We start from the raw sequence: 14,145 nt of genomic DNA, 5'->3' as shown, positions 1-14,145 counted from the left end.
GTCTCGTGTATGCTTTCTTTTTTGGGTGATCAGTTTTTTAACAATCATTTTGTACACTTCAGTTGAATATTTTTTTTAATTCTGTCGCACAAAGCAGGACACAAGAGAAGAAACGGACACGTTAGGATATTGTGTAAATGGCTGACACGTCTTGTTGTTCTTTGTTTGAATGAATTTACTTCCAGCTTTGAAATCAGAACAGAGTTGAGAGCGAACAGAGTGGATAGAATGCAACAACCAAGTTTCAACCAAATCCTTCCTTCAGAGACACATTTAGCTACCATCACATCGGCCTATCATTCACTTTCTGCACATTCTTCTCTAGGTAAGATTTGCATATTGCCAGAGCAACCCCCATCCATTTCCTCCCTCCCTCCCCCCCACCAAACCACACTGCTACCATTATCAAGTTCAACATCTCATACGTATATAGAAAGGTGAATCTCCATGGAAACAAACCACAATAATAAATGTACCACCGTTCGTACTTTTTTTTTTTTTTTTTTTTTTCGAAAACCAAAAACGTATTAATAGAAACTGGGGGGAGTTCATGCATACTTGGGAGGTTCACAAAGCATTAGGATGACTAATAGATAGGACTACATTGTTTCATATCTATGTAAAACCTGGTGGCACATTTACAGATATGGGCCTGTTTTGTGAATGATCCCCATGTTTTTATGATCTCACATCCGAACAGGTAGAGAGAAACATACTCCTCGGTCACACTGGAGTTGTAGAGCAGACTGTTAATGTGTGTTGTAGATTAATTGCGCACCCCCCCCCCCCCAAAAAAAATCACCTTATCAGTTATGCATTATGCACTGGATGTGAATGAAAGAGGTAATTAAAGTTGCTCATTGTGGTTCAACATTAACACATTTTCAACATCTGAAAAAAAAAAAAAAAAAAAAGGTTTGACACACAACACCAGTATGAACACTGTCATAAAAAGCGACTTTTTCCTTTTTTTTTAAAATGATGCCAGTCAGGGGCAGGTGAGTCTGCAGCACCGTTGACCCATATTGTGCTTGTTATCATCAAACAATTAGGGGGAAAAAAACCTAATCAACATAATAGAAAATATTAAAGGCTGACAAAAATGGTGTGCAAGATTCCTTCCTCCTTCTATAATATCAATAAAATACTCATTGTCATCAACAGCATCATCATCATCATCATCACCACAGCTTTTTAAATAATAAAACAGTAAAAACTTAGAAAACAAAAATATTTTCTTCTTAAGACTTGGACTGAACAGAGAACAAAGAGTTGCAACACCAGGCTGACTGAGTCTATAGGTGCACAGAGAGGATCACGACACCGAATTCTGCACCAAAGTCCCTTTGTCCATTAGTTCATTTTTATTTTTTATTTTTCATCCTCTGTTTGAGTTCATCAGTCCTTTCAACCTTTCTGTATCCTTCTTCTTCTGCTCCTCTCCATTCACCTTCTTCTCTCTCTCTCTCTGTCTATTCTCTGATTCTTTCTTCCATTTTTCGCTGTCCAGCAGACTCAAATGTTGGCACAACATCTCTGCACCCTGCATCTTGACGTCGCGAGGTCACAGAAACATTGAGAGAACATTCCTGGGTCCTCGTGTCTGTGCATCTGCATGTCCATCCTCTTCTGGCTCCTCCTCTAGCTCTCCTCCCTCTGCTGCTCAGGTGAGATTAGGATGTACTGATTCTGCCTATTTCTTGTCTGATGGCTGCAAGAAAGGGACAAAGTATTTTAGAAAGTGCTTTGCATTCATTTCATGCACTAGAAAATAGAGGGGGAAATAGAATTTAAATCATCTAAATTGTGAATGGTGTCAAGGAGCTTTTCTTAAGTTAGGGTCTGACTCAAAGTAATCACATTTGACTGCGGGGGAGAAAACCAGATTAAAGCTTAAATGACATGCTTTGAACCCCCCAGATACTGCAATAAACTTTACAAGCGCTGCAGTGCTCACCGTTTATGATTTCATCTTTCACCTTATGCAACTCGCGTACAACTTCATCCAAAATTTCCTGCAAAACAAGAAATGCAGGGTGTGTAAAGCCTTAGTTCTATACACTGTACAACTCCCTTTAAATACTTAATGTAGCAAAACAGGCTAGAAAATCATACCAACCTGTTTCATCCTGTCAAACTCTGTGTCTGATTCACTAGTGCTGCCGATGGGTCTCACTCTGCAGTACAAAAGAATTCATTGAGTGAAAACAAATGCAGCCATTTTTTTTAAGTGAATAAGCATCAGCACTTCTTATTTAAGGGTTGTGTGTCTTATATGCACCAGTGCCTGTAGTGTAACTTTACAGTTTTATACTTAAACCCCTGGGGTTAATTCTGGAGTTGTAATATTTTATATTTCAGCACACTTTTACTGCACTCCTCCGACTCTCTACACACCTGGACACCAGTGATGACTTGTCCGCAGAGTTGGATCGCTCCCATGGCTTTTTCACAGCATCTGGTAAGTGTGAGAAAATACACCACATACAGTAAGAATGTAGCATGATATCTTAAAAATCTATGTATTTTTCACATCATAGAAATCAACAATGTAGCTTCTGTATTATACAAGTATTTTTTTCCTGTACCTGTTGAGTTCTGCTGACCTGGTCCTCGACCGCTAGAGTCGTCCTGCAGGACAGTGAGATATTTATTAGCACATTAACGTAATCATTTGGATTACTGCTCATTTGCCTTCTTGCTTAAATGAGAAATGTTTTAAATGAGAAAATTGATGCCACTCACATATATAGGCTATGTTTTACATAAAGCGTTTGCCAGTCACTGGTTAGCTTAGCTTAGCCTAGCACAAAGACCGAAAATGTAGGGCAAAGCTAGCTATGCTTTGTGTACAAACCCTTTTTAAGCTAACTAATTCACACATGGTTTAAAAACACCTAGATGTGGTCTAGATACATTTACATTTTCACGCTTCAGTTTTTGTATAGACTAAACAAATTGGAGTATTTAATAATACGTTTTTAGTCTAGTTTTTAAAAATTAGTGTTTTTATGCGTCTAAATGGTATTTGTTATTTCTTTGTGTGTGGTGTCTTGACTGTGATTGCAGTTGCTGCTGTGACGATGTAATGTCCTGCAAAGGTTTAATAAAGTACCTATCTATCAAAGCTGTAGATGTGCTGGTACAGTATGAGGAATTTGAAAGCTCTTTCCCCTGCTTTAAGTCTATGCTAAGCTAACTGGCTGCTAGCCCAATCTTCATACCTAACATTTTCAGTAACAATAACAGTTTACCCAAATGTTGAATCATTGCTTTAAGGCACTAAGACTTACTTCATCAGGTTTCTCTGAAGCTTTCCGTCTGTAAAATGGGAAACAAAAAAGTGTGAGATGCACATGCAGATATTTCAGTGACTGTTACATAAACACTGGCCATGGATAATGCACAATGGCTCTAGAGCTTTTTGCTTTTGCAGAATCCATTCACTGCAGGTAAAGTGGAATTAGGAAGAGCAACATTTTTAAGGCTGACAGAACAGGTATTTTCTCGTGTTCCTCAGTATGATTAATAGAGGGGAAAGGTGAAGGGTGTGTATTTGTACAGCCTCTTTACCTGCGAGCTAGTAAGGCATTCATCTCCTGCATCAAGCCCTCCCCACCACCACCACTGCCACCACTGGACCGGTTGGAGTCGCTTTTGCCACCAGATCCCGGCGGACTGCTCTCGTCCTGAGGAACACAGTATAATATGGGTTTCGGATGTCTTGTTTGTGGTAGTTTCTTTACCTTACCCTCCCCTCCCTTTAAATACACAAATGTCAAGGCTTCAACAATTAAACTCCGAGATAAAACCAGAAACACCGGATTTTAATCTCCTGAGCTTTAACCTCATCTCACCCTATGTACTTTACGCAGTTTGGCTCCAGCCAGTGCGGCAGCCAGTCCTGAGGGTTGTTGCTGGAGCCCCGGCGGGCCCCCTGGAGGCCCTCCACCAGTTGGCAGTGGAGGGGGCATAGGTGGGGGCACTGCCATCGGGGGCGGTGGACCCGGAGGTGGTGGAGGGGCTGGAGGACCAGCCATGGGTGCTGGAGCTAGAGCTGGAGGAGGAGCCACAGAAAGCATGGCGGGGTGACCTGCAGAGACAGGGGGGCCTGGGAGGGGCAAAGTTTGGTTCGGGTTAATGGCTGTGGGGTCGACTGATCTTTTTTGGCCCCTTGAAAGATTACTTGAAGAACCTCTGACCGTCTCTTTGTATAACTAAAACCAAACAAGTGCCTAATACTGCACAGATTTTTCTTTGCCAGCAGTGGTACAGAACCGTGTTTAGAGAGAGAGGAATATTAGCAATTTGGTGAATTAGCCGTTTATAAATTATTGGCAAATCTGTAAGAAATTAAAGTTTTGAATTATAGACATTGCAGCCGCTGATTTTATTTAAACCTGAACGTTAATTTATTATCTCATTGTAAGTCAGTCGCAGGCAGGGACCGTTTTGAATCGTCCTTGGAGCTTCTTATTATTCTTTCACAGAGCCGATGGCAGTAAAAGTGACAGTGGCAGCCAAATAAAACAATAAAAATATTCATTCTGCCGTTGCCGTTGAGATGACCTAATTAAACTCACTACCTGCAACAGAACAACCTTGTGACAAAGTTTCTTTCCAACCATAGTGATGTACAATTGAAACTACTCTGTAGACACACTGAGTCTTCAAGCTGATGGTAAGGTTTACTTTTGTAGGGCATGTAGTTACATCAGTGTCAAGTTGAGTCTCTTTCATAATCACTTCCTATTCTCCTCACAGTAGGTTTAGACTGTCACTGTTCTACACGAGGGATGATGTAGTACTGCTGCCATTTTTGAGGATTTTTTTTTCATCAGTGATGTTTTCAGGAGGTGAAACCTTGTTGATCTGGACTGAGGTCAGGTGACTGACTTTGCTTGTTAACAATACTGAAATGACTGGGTTTGTTTATTGCCTGTATGTTTACAAGACATTTTGACATGTCAAATTAAGAACAACACAATTATAAATATGAATAAATGTTAACTCTATTATATTTAGATCTTTGAGGTTCAAACTGGCTCACTGTCACACTTTTGTTCTGAGTTCTATATGACATGACATTTGTAAGGCTTATTGCCCTTTTTTTTTATTCTACAGATATTCATTACTTATATTAGCTTGTTGAATTCTCGCTCATTTGACTAACTTTATGCCTTTGTTGGATTTTGTGCTCGCTTGTTTCCCTTGATGCCGTGGACCTGCATGACTCAAACCTACAGTTATATTATCAGTCTTACCTAAAATATCATTATTAAAGTTTTTATTGCTAACATTAGTCATGTTTCTACTATAATTAATGCCATTGCTACGAGAAGTCTTTATTATCGGTTGTTTTGTTGTTGTTGCAGTCTGTACATGTCCCTGTCTATCAGTCTGTTTTCCTCTTCCCATTTCTATTTTCCTGGCTCTCCCACTATCTCACTTTCTCAGCCAAACTCAGTCAGATGGCACTTCACTAATACGTCTGGTTCTGCTTGAGGTTTCCACCTTTAAAATCAAGTTTTTCCTTGAGATTGTTGCCAAGTGCTTGCTCATGGTGGATTTATGTCGGGTCTCTCTAAATAATATAACAAAAAAGTAAAATCTAGACCTGCTCCTTATGCAAAGTGTCATTAGATAACTACTGATATTGTTTGGCTCTTAATAAACTAATATTGATTGATTGATTGATTGATTGATTGATTGAATTATTACATTTTGCACCATTCTAACTGTTCTGCCTAATAATTTCAGAGGTTGGGCAGATATCCTGGGATTAATGTAAATAAATCGATAACTAATAACTATCATCATTGCTAACAGTTTTTTTTTATCTGATAGAAACTGTGTGCATATGAAATAAGTTCCCTTTTGTAGTGATCCTGTGTAACATTAATGGTGATGTGCATTCACTTAAGTAAAAAAATACCTCCCCTAACACATACCCCCCACCCCACACACACACACACATATATAAGACATGTACACAGCGAACACATGTACTCTGCTGAGAGACTACCCCCTCCTCTCTCCTCCTCATACTTACTGCTGCTGGCCATGGGGGCCTGCTGGGGGACTGGGGAGGGGGTCTTCTTGGGCGAGCCCCCGTCAGACATGGCAGTGTAAGAGGGGGGCGAGGAGGAGGAGGAGGAGGTGTTGGTGGTGGTGGGGGGCTGGGCCTGCTGGTAGTACACTTGCTGCTGCTGCTGCTGCTGCTGCTGCTGTTGCTGTGGTGGCGGATGCTGCTGCTGCTGAGGGTGGAAGGTGGATGGGTACTGAGGGGCGGGGCCTGGGCCTGTCTGGCCTGTCAGAGGAGGCAGGGGGACGGCCTCGCAGTACTGTGGGGTGAGTGGCAGGTGCTGAGAGTGAGGATTGTAGGAATCGTCTGGTTGGCCGTTGGAGTGAGGGTGGTGCTGGTGCTGGTGCTGAGGGTACTGGTGAGGGCTAGATGCAGACCCGTGGTCGAGAGTTGGGGCTTTCATTCTGGGGTTCAGGGGTGGGAGGGGGTGAGCCATCGGGAGGACAGGCTGTGGGGGCATGCCCTGCTTCACAGGCATGGCCATCATGACCGGAGGGGAGGAGGAGGGGGGCATCTGGGCGTACATTTGCTGCAAATGGGAAGCAGACCAGGTGCCATGTTTCGGGGGGAGCATGATGTCTTGTTGCTGCAGCTGCTGTTGCAGGAGTAGGTGGCGGGCAGCCGTGGGGGGAGACAAGGGGATTTGACGGACCTGTCGGCCCATAGTGGCCACTCCTGCCTGAACGGGGGAAAAGGCGGAGGCGAGCGAGGTGGAGAGCTGGGAGGAAAGCTGGGCCTTGTCCCTAGCAGCCCCCGCCTCTTTCTCCTGCGAGGGAGAGGAGGCGGAGGAGGGAGGTGAGGAGGAGGAGGCCACGCGGACGTAGGATGGTGGCAGTGTGCTAGCCCTGTACTGTCTGTACTCGGGTGGAGTGTCTGGGTGGGCGGGAGGGGTGGAGACTTTATATTGGAGAGTGGAAACGACTGTGACGGGCAGAGAGAGAAAGACAGAGAGAGAGAGAGAGAGAGAGAGAGAGAGAGTGAGCGATGGAGAGAGAGAGAGAGAGAGAGAGAGAGGAAGAGGAGATGCAGACGAAGAGGAGGACGAAAGGAGGGCAACAAACAAAGGAAAACAGAAAAGAGAAAAACGTGAGAAGAATGAAAAGCAAACAACTGAGCAACCAAGCAAGTAAGATGAGAAAATCAGGAGCAATCCAAAAAACGGAAGCCAGTAGCAAATAAGAAAGAATCAAAATATCATAAAAAATAACAAGCAGCAGAATGCAACATGACTGAGCCATGATCAGAAAGCATTATGGCATTTCCCCCCAACAGTAGCTGGAAGAAAGAGATGGCAGTAGAGCATGTTGCAGGGACAGGAGGGTTCTGGCATCGCCACTGACAGCGAGGACAAAGGAGGATGTTGAAGTCTGTATGTGCGTTTACGGGGCAGACTTGAACATTTATATGTGTATGGATAAAAAAGCAGAAGGGCGTACAGACTGGGGAAGTTGTGGTTGGGACTAAGGCGGGAGACACTAACACATAGAACAGTTGGGAAAAGCCTGTTTACCTCCAAGAAACCTACCGTGTCAGATGATTTCATCGTTATTAAATACCTGAGAATCCAGTACCTGTTTGCTGAGGGAGAGTAAAGTGTGCTCTGCCTGACCCAATACTTGAGTTCCCTGATTAGCACAGCACGACAAAGAAGAGCAAATACCCGTTGACAACCCCTGCAAGGTTGTTTATTGACAGTTGGAGTGTTCTGTGGCAGGTTTTTTTTTCTCCCTTAATGTTTGTCGAGCTCAGAGCAAGCAGAGGATCTTCAGAGCAGTGTGAGTAGGAAAGAGTGTTTGAGAGAGGGCGTGTGTGTGTGTGTGTGTGTGTGTGTGTGTTTGTCTTAGCCTCACCTGATCCAGATGTCCGTCGCTCCCTCTCCTTGTGCACCATCTGATGCTGCTCCATCATCCTGTGAAATGCAAGGATGTCACTGTTCTTCATGACGATTCTCGACAAATAATAATTGACTATAATTATGATTAATGATTATTATGGATTAATGAACTGTTTTTATCAACATTAGAAGATTAGGGGGAACAGTGAGTCACAGTTTTGTATTTCAGAGTATATTTGTTCTTCGTGTGCTTTACTTTTTTAACATCTCATATATTAATTTAATGCAAAGGCAGCCGCATGTGTGCTCGTGTATCATACCTCCTCTGTGCCTCGCTCTCTTCTGAGGATGGCCCATTTTGGCGCTGGACGACTGGACCTAAAAAGACAAAATCCACATGATTTAGATCGTTGGATCTTAACTAGTAAAGCCTCAGGACCCATCGCGGACTACTTAATGAGAAATTGTGACCAAAATGTGGATGTTTTTCGACCAATCAGATTTATCTAATGAATATCAGTGAAGTTTGGATCTCGGACAGTAAAAAACACGTGCCAGAAAAAAGAGATGGCACAAACCCAACATGTTTAAAAAGCCTTTCATAGACTTTTTGACAAACATTTTTTTCCAGGCACACATCCCACACACCCAAACGTCTCTGTGACCCACTTTTGGGTCCCAACCCACCACTTTGGTTGTAAACAGAAGCCAAAGGATTATGAGCCTTGTATATGTTTTACTATCATTGTTAAAAGAATACAGGTCAGGCAGCCGTAGAAATGTTAGTCTAAGGGCGGTTGTGATCTGTATTTTTTTAAACAATTCTGCAGTTTTAAAGACTAAAGTTTTTTTTGTTAAGATAAATATAAATGAGAGAGAAATAGATTCATGTTTGAAATAATTATCAGCAGCTTTAAATACCCCCAGGCATCAGTTCTCTAATGGCTGTAAGACTCCCCTTTAACACTGACTATAGGCTTTTACATGCTTTAAACACCATTGACAGTCGAAAGACAACAACACACTATATGAGCATACTAATGTCTCTTTAAAATCGTCTCACTCTGTCCTCCCTTTACTGTCTAAATTGGCTCATCTACTTCTTCTTGGTAGTTACTCCTTCCCTCTCCACCTGCTGCCTCCTTGTTGCTGATTTTGTCTTCCTCCATTTCTTTAATTTTCCTATCCTCACTTCCCCTTCCCTGAAATGAACTGTAAATTACATTTTTGACCTTTTGACATGACTTTCATTGTTCCTCACTCTTTCTCTTCCTCTGTATCATGAAACATGTTTTTACATTTTAGTTTGTCTCAATAACAGATATGCCCCTTTAAAGTCACTCTATACTATTAAAATGTTGCACAATTTAGAATTTATTACTGTAAATATTATTTATCTTATTTTTACCTCATTTTATTTTATCTATTTTACCTTATCCTATTTTACCTTATTTTGGTTGTATTGCACTGCGGGACGGAGACAAACAAAATTTCGATTCCACTGTATGTCTGGCATATTTTGAAATTGACAATAAAGTTGACTTTGACGTTGCCTTGTGTATTTCTGTGCGTTTGTAATGTAGGTTTTAGGACAGGTATAACCCTGGATGACCTACACATTTATGACACTCCATTCAGTCTTTGCACATGAACTAGAACAAACAGGATAATTCTCAGATAATCATCCTCATAAAGCAGCTCCAGTAGTGAAAGCAGGAGCTGTGTTTACTGAATGAACAGACAGCGAGCATCATGTGAGGCACTTTGCCCTGGGGAGCCAACAAGCTGTTTATGATGTAATGTGCTCAACATGTTGCCAGCCACAGGAATTTCCGTTGTACACCACAGCAGTCGAGACTTCAAATTTTTTTTACATCAAACAAATATGAAATAGAAAAGTATTTAACTCAAGCTGAAGTATAAAAAGCTTCCTGCAGAGCCTCGTTCTGGGCCGGCTATTAACAGGAAGCATCCGGGAGCGCGCTGATCACATATCACCAGAATACCAGTCATTAAATTGCAACGCCCACTGTGACACTAAGAGCACCCATGGGTGATATTTCCGTTTGCTGTGTCTGGAGCAGGGTGGGGGGGAGGTTTGGGGGTAATCAACATGAGTCAGAGCTGTGCCTTCAGACTACACGGTCTGGATCACAGTGAGGGTAAATAATACACACAACTTTTGTAAACATTTCATCCAACCAAATGTTACGTTTGCATTCACACGAGATAGCTAAATCATTGTAATTTCACGTTCAATGTGTCCATTGTGCTGTCAGATAGAGAATGAGTCATGATTTGGTTCCTCCTTTTCTTGCTAAATTATGGTATTGTTCACTAGTACATGTTACGCGTAATTTAACCTTTCAGGCCACAGGAACCATACAAATGATCATTACACTGCTTACTGTTTGCTCTGACCGGCTGAAAGTTAACACTTCTTTTAAAATGTGTTCTATGATAAGATAGGAGAGGTTTTAGGTTAAGGTAACATCAGAAAAGAGGCATTTAAATCCAAGAAATACCTGGTGGTAGCTACAGAGCTAACTTTAGCTGTTATCAGTCAGAACAGGAGCATGTGGATTATTATGATTGTTTTCCTTCTTGAATTTCCCTTTCTGTTGTATTTTCAGTTTCTCATGAATAAGGAAGCTTTGAAATGATAACTATTTTAGAAATGTTCCTTATCCATCTTGAAAATGTGAATGTGCTCAAACAATTACGAAAGACTCTGACAACACAGACTCTGTTTACCTACCAACACGTCATGCCTATTTTTAGCTGTTTGTTAGCACCAGCAGAAATATGTCTTGCAGAAACATTAAGCTTCAGAGGAGATGTAAACACAGCAAACACACTATAAAGACAGATTGTTTTTGTTACAGTGAAACATTTTTTTTTTTTAGGGACTCACTCTTTTTCTTTCATCAACACTTTACAACCTTTCTGGAGACAATAAAAGACCCTCACTCCCTTAGAGTTTTGCTGTACTTCATGTGTTTCCATAGTGAAGGTCAAGAAAGAACAGGAAGCCCAGGAGGACAGGAGGGCCTGATCGGACATGTTAGCTCAGGAGACTGTTGTGTGTTCATGTGTGTGACTTCTCTTAATGTGATTCAACATCAGATAGTTATTCCTCCCTGTTGTTCATGGTCATTCGATCTTTAATAACTCACACAACCACTTCATTAAAATATGGATAACTAACAATAAGACCAAAACAGACAGGTGGACACAGTGAGTGTTCCCTGTAAGTCATGTGGTAATATACTTTTTATTTATCATCTCAGCTTTCCTCCACGTGCTGATAAAAAGACTTTGGGTGTAGGTAATGATCACCTGACTCAGCCACTGGTCTAAACTGATACCAGCATAGGTGCCCTTTTTTATCAGCTTCTCAGAGATAGCAAAAGTAGAACTTGCTAAAGTTCTACCAGACAAACTTTTATCCAACCTCGAACCTTTATAGGCCAAGAAAAAAAAAAAAATCACATATCCATTAAAGATTTCAGTCTTTGGTTGAACTGCTATCGAGACATAGACAAAGACGAGACTTAAACTAAAAAAGGGAATACAGCCACAGGCAACCGAGAATTAAAAGAATGAGGAAAACTAGAGTATGTCTGGAATGTAGTGGAGTGGAGAGGTTAGGAAGCAAACAAAGGAATACGGTTCAGTACACACTCCTCAAAGCGGTATTTAACTTCTAACTTAGGTCAATTTACTTATTCACTCTGCATCGCTGTAGGTAACAATTGCCCAGCAGACCAAAACAAACAACTGATGTTCAACTTGTGTAACTATTGGAAGAAAAAACAAAACACTACTGGTGGACATATTTCTCTACAGCACAACACTTACTGAGGATGATGATGGCTGAAGAAACTCTTCTGAGAACACCAGGTGTAAACTCTGGAGTCCGCATGATCACAAAGCTAATCTGCAATATGTTACACTTTCACTTTCTATGTTACTCTATCACTTTGTTCAGTTAGAATTAGTACAAGAAAAAGGGTTAAATAAGCAAGGAAGCCGAGAACCGAGACACTTTTGCCTTGCATGACGAGGCCCATGATCCAAAATCCAAAGGCACCCAAATAAAGGAGGGCTGCAATGTGAGCATGGCGGGGTACGACATCAAGGCACCGTACGGGATATTTTAACACCCGGTGGGTGGGTCAGAAGGAAGGATGAGGTGTCATTGCCGTTAAACACTCAGATATATTCTCCAAATATGTTACACACACACACACACACACACACACACACACACACACACACACACACACACACACACACACACACACACCACACACACACACACACACACACACACACACCACACACACACACACACACACACACACACACACAGAGAGAGCTTAAAAGTAGCACGTAACTAGAGCTACTCAGAAGCTATCAAGTCAACCAAGAGTAGGCGTATGTTCAGATTAATTAAAATTGGCCCATGCTTCACCCACCCTGCAAAACATCCCCATAAATCTGTAAATGTAACTAAATGTCTTTTATAATGAGTGTTTTGTTATGGAAAACTAATGAATTGAAATCATAATTAAGGTGCAAATCTTTTTTTTTTTTTTTTTTTAAGCAACCATTTTTGTCAACTACCAGTACCCCTGGTATTGTGGTTACTCTGTGGTTTATTGTACTGAGTGTATCTGCAGTATAGTTACTGACCAGCAGAGGGAGGTAGAGCTTATTCAAGCAGTTACATGTTCTTAACTCAACATTGCAGATGCCGAAATCATCAATATTTTAAGTTCATGTGGCTTTTTAACGTAAATATCCTCACAGCTGTATTTGGTGAACAAACACCCATTAAAGATTGCTTGTGTAGTCAAAACAAACATTACAACTATGTGGATTTTCTGTTTGTGGTTACCTGACATTCTTCTGAGAGTGAAAATAGACTTCAATTGATCACAGATGCCACTAAAAGACAGTTGGTTGTAATTTAAGGGGAGATCAAATTGAGGCGCCATTAGAAGGTTTCTAACACTTAACAATACTTCTATATCTTATTAGTTTCTACAGACGAGATATCTAATTAGACTTATCAGTCAAAGTGCCAGGAGTTGCCCCTCACAGATGACGTGTGACAAATACAAATCTGAGCGTCATTGCTTTATTGAGGATATTAATTAAAAAAAAATAATAATAGAGTTGACCTTATAACGAGACATACTGAATAGTGGATAAAAAAAGATGAATATATTCCATGCATGATGAATTCTTACCTCCACCGTCAGGTGAGCTGAGGACATTGAGGGCAAACAACATGGCGTTGGAGAAGGTGGTGGCCTCCTCCTTACTGGCAAAGTTCAGCCCATAGACCTGCCGGGCATCACGCCACTGATGGAAGGTCGGGGTGGCCTGGTTGTATTTCAGGCCCTTCACTATCGAGTAGTTTATCACCACCTGCAACAGGGCAGGGAAAATTGTGAAAATTGACATCGACATATTGCAGCTGATTAGTCACTCGTAAAGGAGAATATGATGATTGAGTTAAGGTAACTTTTGATGAAATATGTCATCTAAAAATTCATGAAACTACAATACTTGTATACTGTTCAACATTTGTTAAGAGTTGTAAAAACCATTGTACCGAGACAGGGTTGGGCAATACATTTTGAGAATATCAATCATGTTATAATTGATAGATCAGAAAAGAGGATGAGTAAAATATCTGCAGTGTGTCTTGTGGCCTTAACTGTGAAGTTTGCTCTGCTCAATCACGTTTATTGTGTGTGTTGGGAAGAATTTTAATAGCATAGAAATTAGCAAATGCAAACAATTGGACATTTGTCGGGCTTTTGGGAATGAAAAGCAGCTTTGCAGTGAAGCTTGTGCTGAGTGTTATTCTAGCACCGAGGCTGCTCATGTTAGTACTGCCAGCATTTGTGGCCGTCAGAAGGCTGGAGCCAGCTAGTCCATGATGAAGTCTGTGAGACATCCCCCATCAGTGTCTGTTTTCTCAGATCACTCAGATACTCTCCCCAAACAACAGCAAACATCCACCTCAACTTCTCCAGATGACACTGAATTCATTAAAGCTGATGAGCTCAAAATGTGGTTAATTCTAATTTTGGTGTTGTATAGTGTAGGTAGCTTTAATGCACTGGCTTTCTCTCTGTCTTTCTCTCTGGCCCGCTCAGTCATTGCGATCGCCCATGTGTGTGTTGGACCCTAGAAGATAAATGTGTCC

The 14,145-nt window shown here is 41.4% G+C and overlaps 1 protein-coding gene across 4 annotated transcripts in view; it reads right to left on the bottom strand.

Moving 5' to 3' along the window:
- Positions 1-127: 127 nt before the first annotated feature.
- evla (Enah/Vasp-like a) overlaps positions 128-14,145 on the bottom strand; it is a 39,464-nt gene continuing 25,446 nt past the window's right edge. For 3 of the 4 annotated variants that reach the window (XM_061062749.1, XM_061062747.1, XM_061062746.1), the window contains exons 3-14: positions 13,178-13,358; positions 8,240-8,297; positions 7,936-7,994; positions 6,053-7,006; positions 3,858-4,111; positions 3,574-3,689; positions 3,294-3,321; positions 2,589-2,631; positions 2,398-2,458; positions 2,120-2,177; positions 1,958-2,015; positions 128-1,711 (exon numbers count right to left, since the gene is read on the bottom strand). In XM_061062749.1, the coding sequence (XP_060918732.1) occupies positions 1,674-1,711; positions 1,958-2,015; positions 2,120-2,177; positions 2,398-2,458; positions 2,589-2,631; positions 3,294-3,321; positions 3,574-3,689; positions 3,858-4,111; positions 6,053-7,006; positions 7,936-7,994; positions 8,240-8,297; positions 13,178-13,358 (1,908 nt within the window). In that variant the 3' untranslated portion in view covers positions 128-1,673. The remainder of the gene's footprint in view (positions 1,712-1,957; positions 2,016-2,119; positions 2,178-2,397; positions 2,459-2,588; positions 2,632-3,293; positions 3,322-3,573; positions 3,690-3,857; positions 4,112-6,052; positions 7,007-7,935; positions 7,995-8,239; positions 8,298-13,177; positions 13,359-14,145) is intronic. The other variant, XM_061062750.1, reaches the window with a different exon arrangement.

Source organism: Labrus mixtus, chromosome 18 (genome assembly GCF_963584025.1).
Source record: "Labrus mixtus chromosome 18, fLabMix1.1, whole genome shotgun sequence".
NCBI classification, from domain to species: domain Eukaryota; kingdom Metazoa; phylum Chordata; class Actinopteri; order Labriformes; family Labridae; genus Labrus; species Labrus mixtus.
This window is presented reverse-complemented; position numbering and strand designations above follow the sequence as displayed.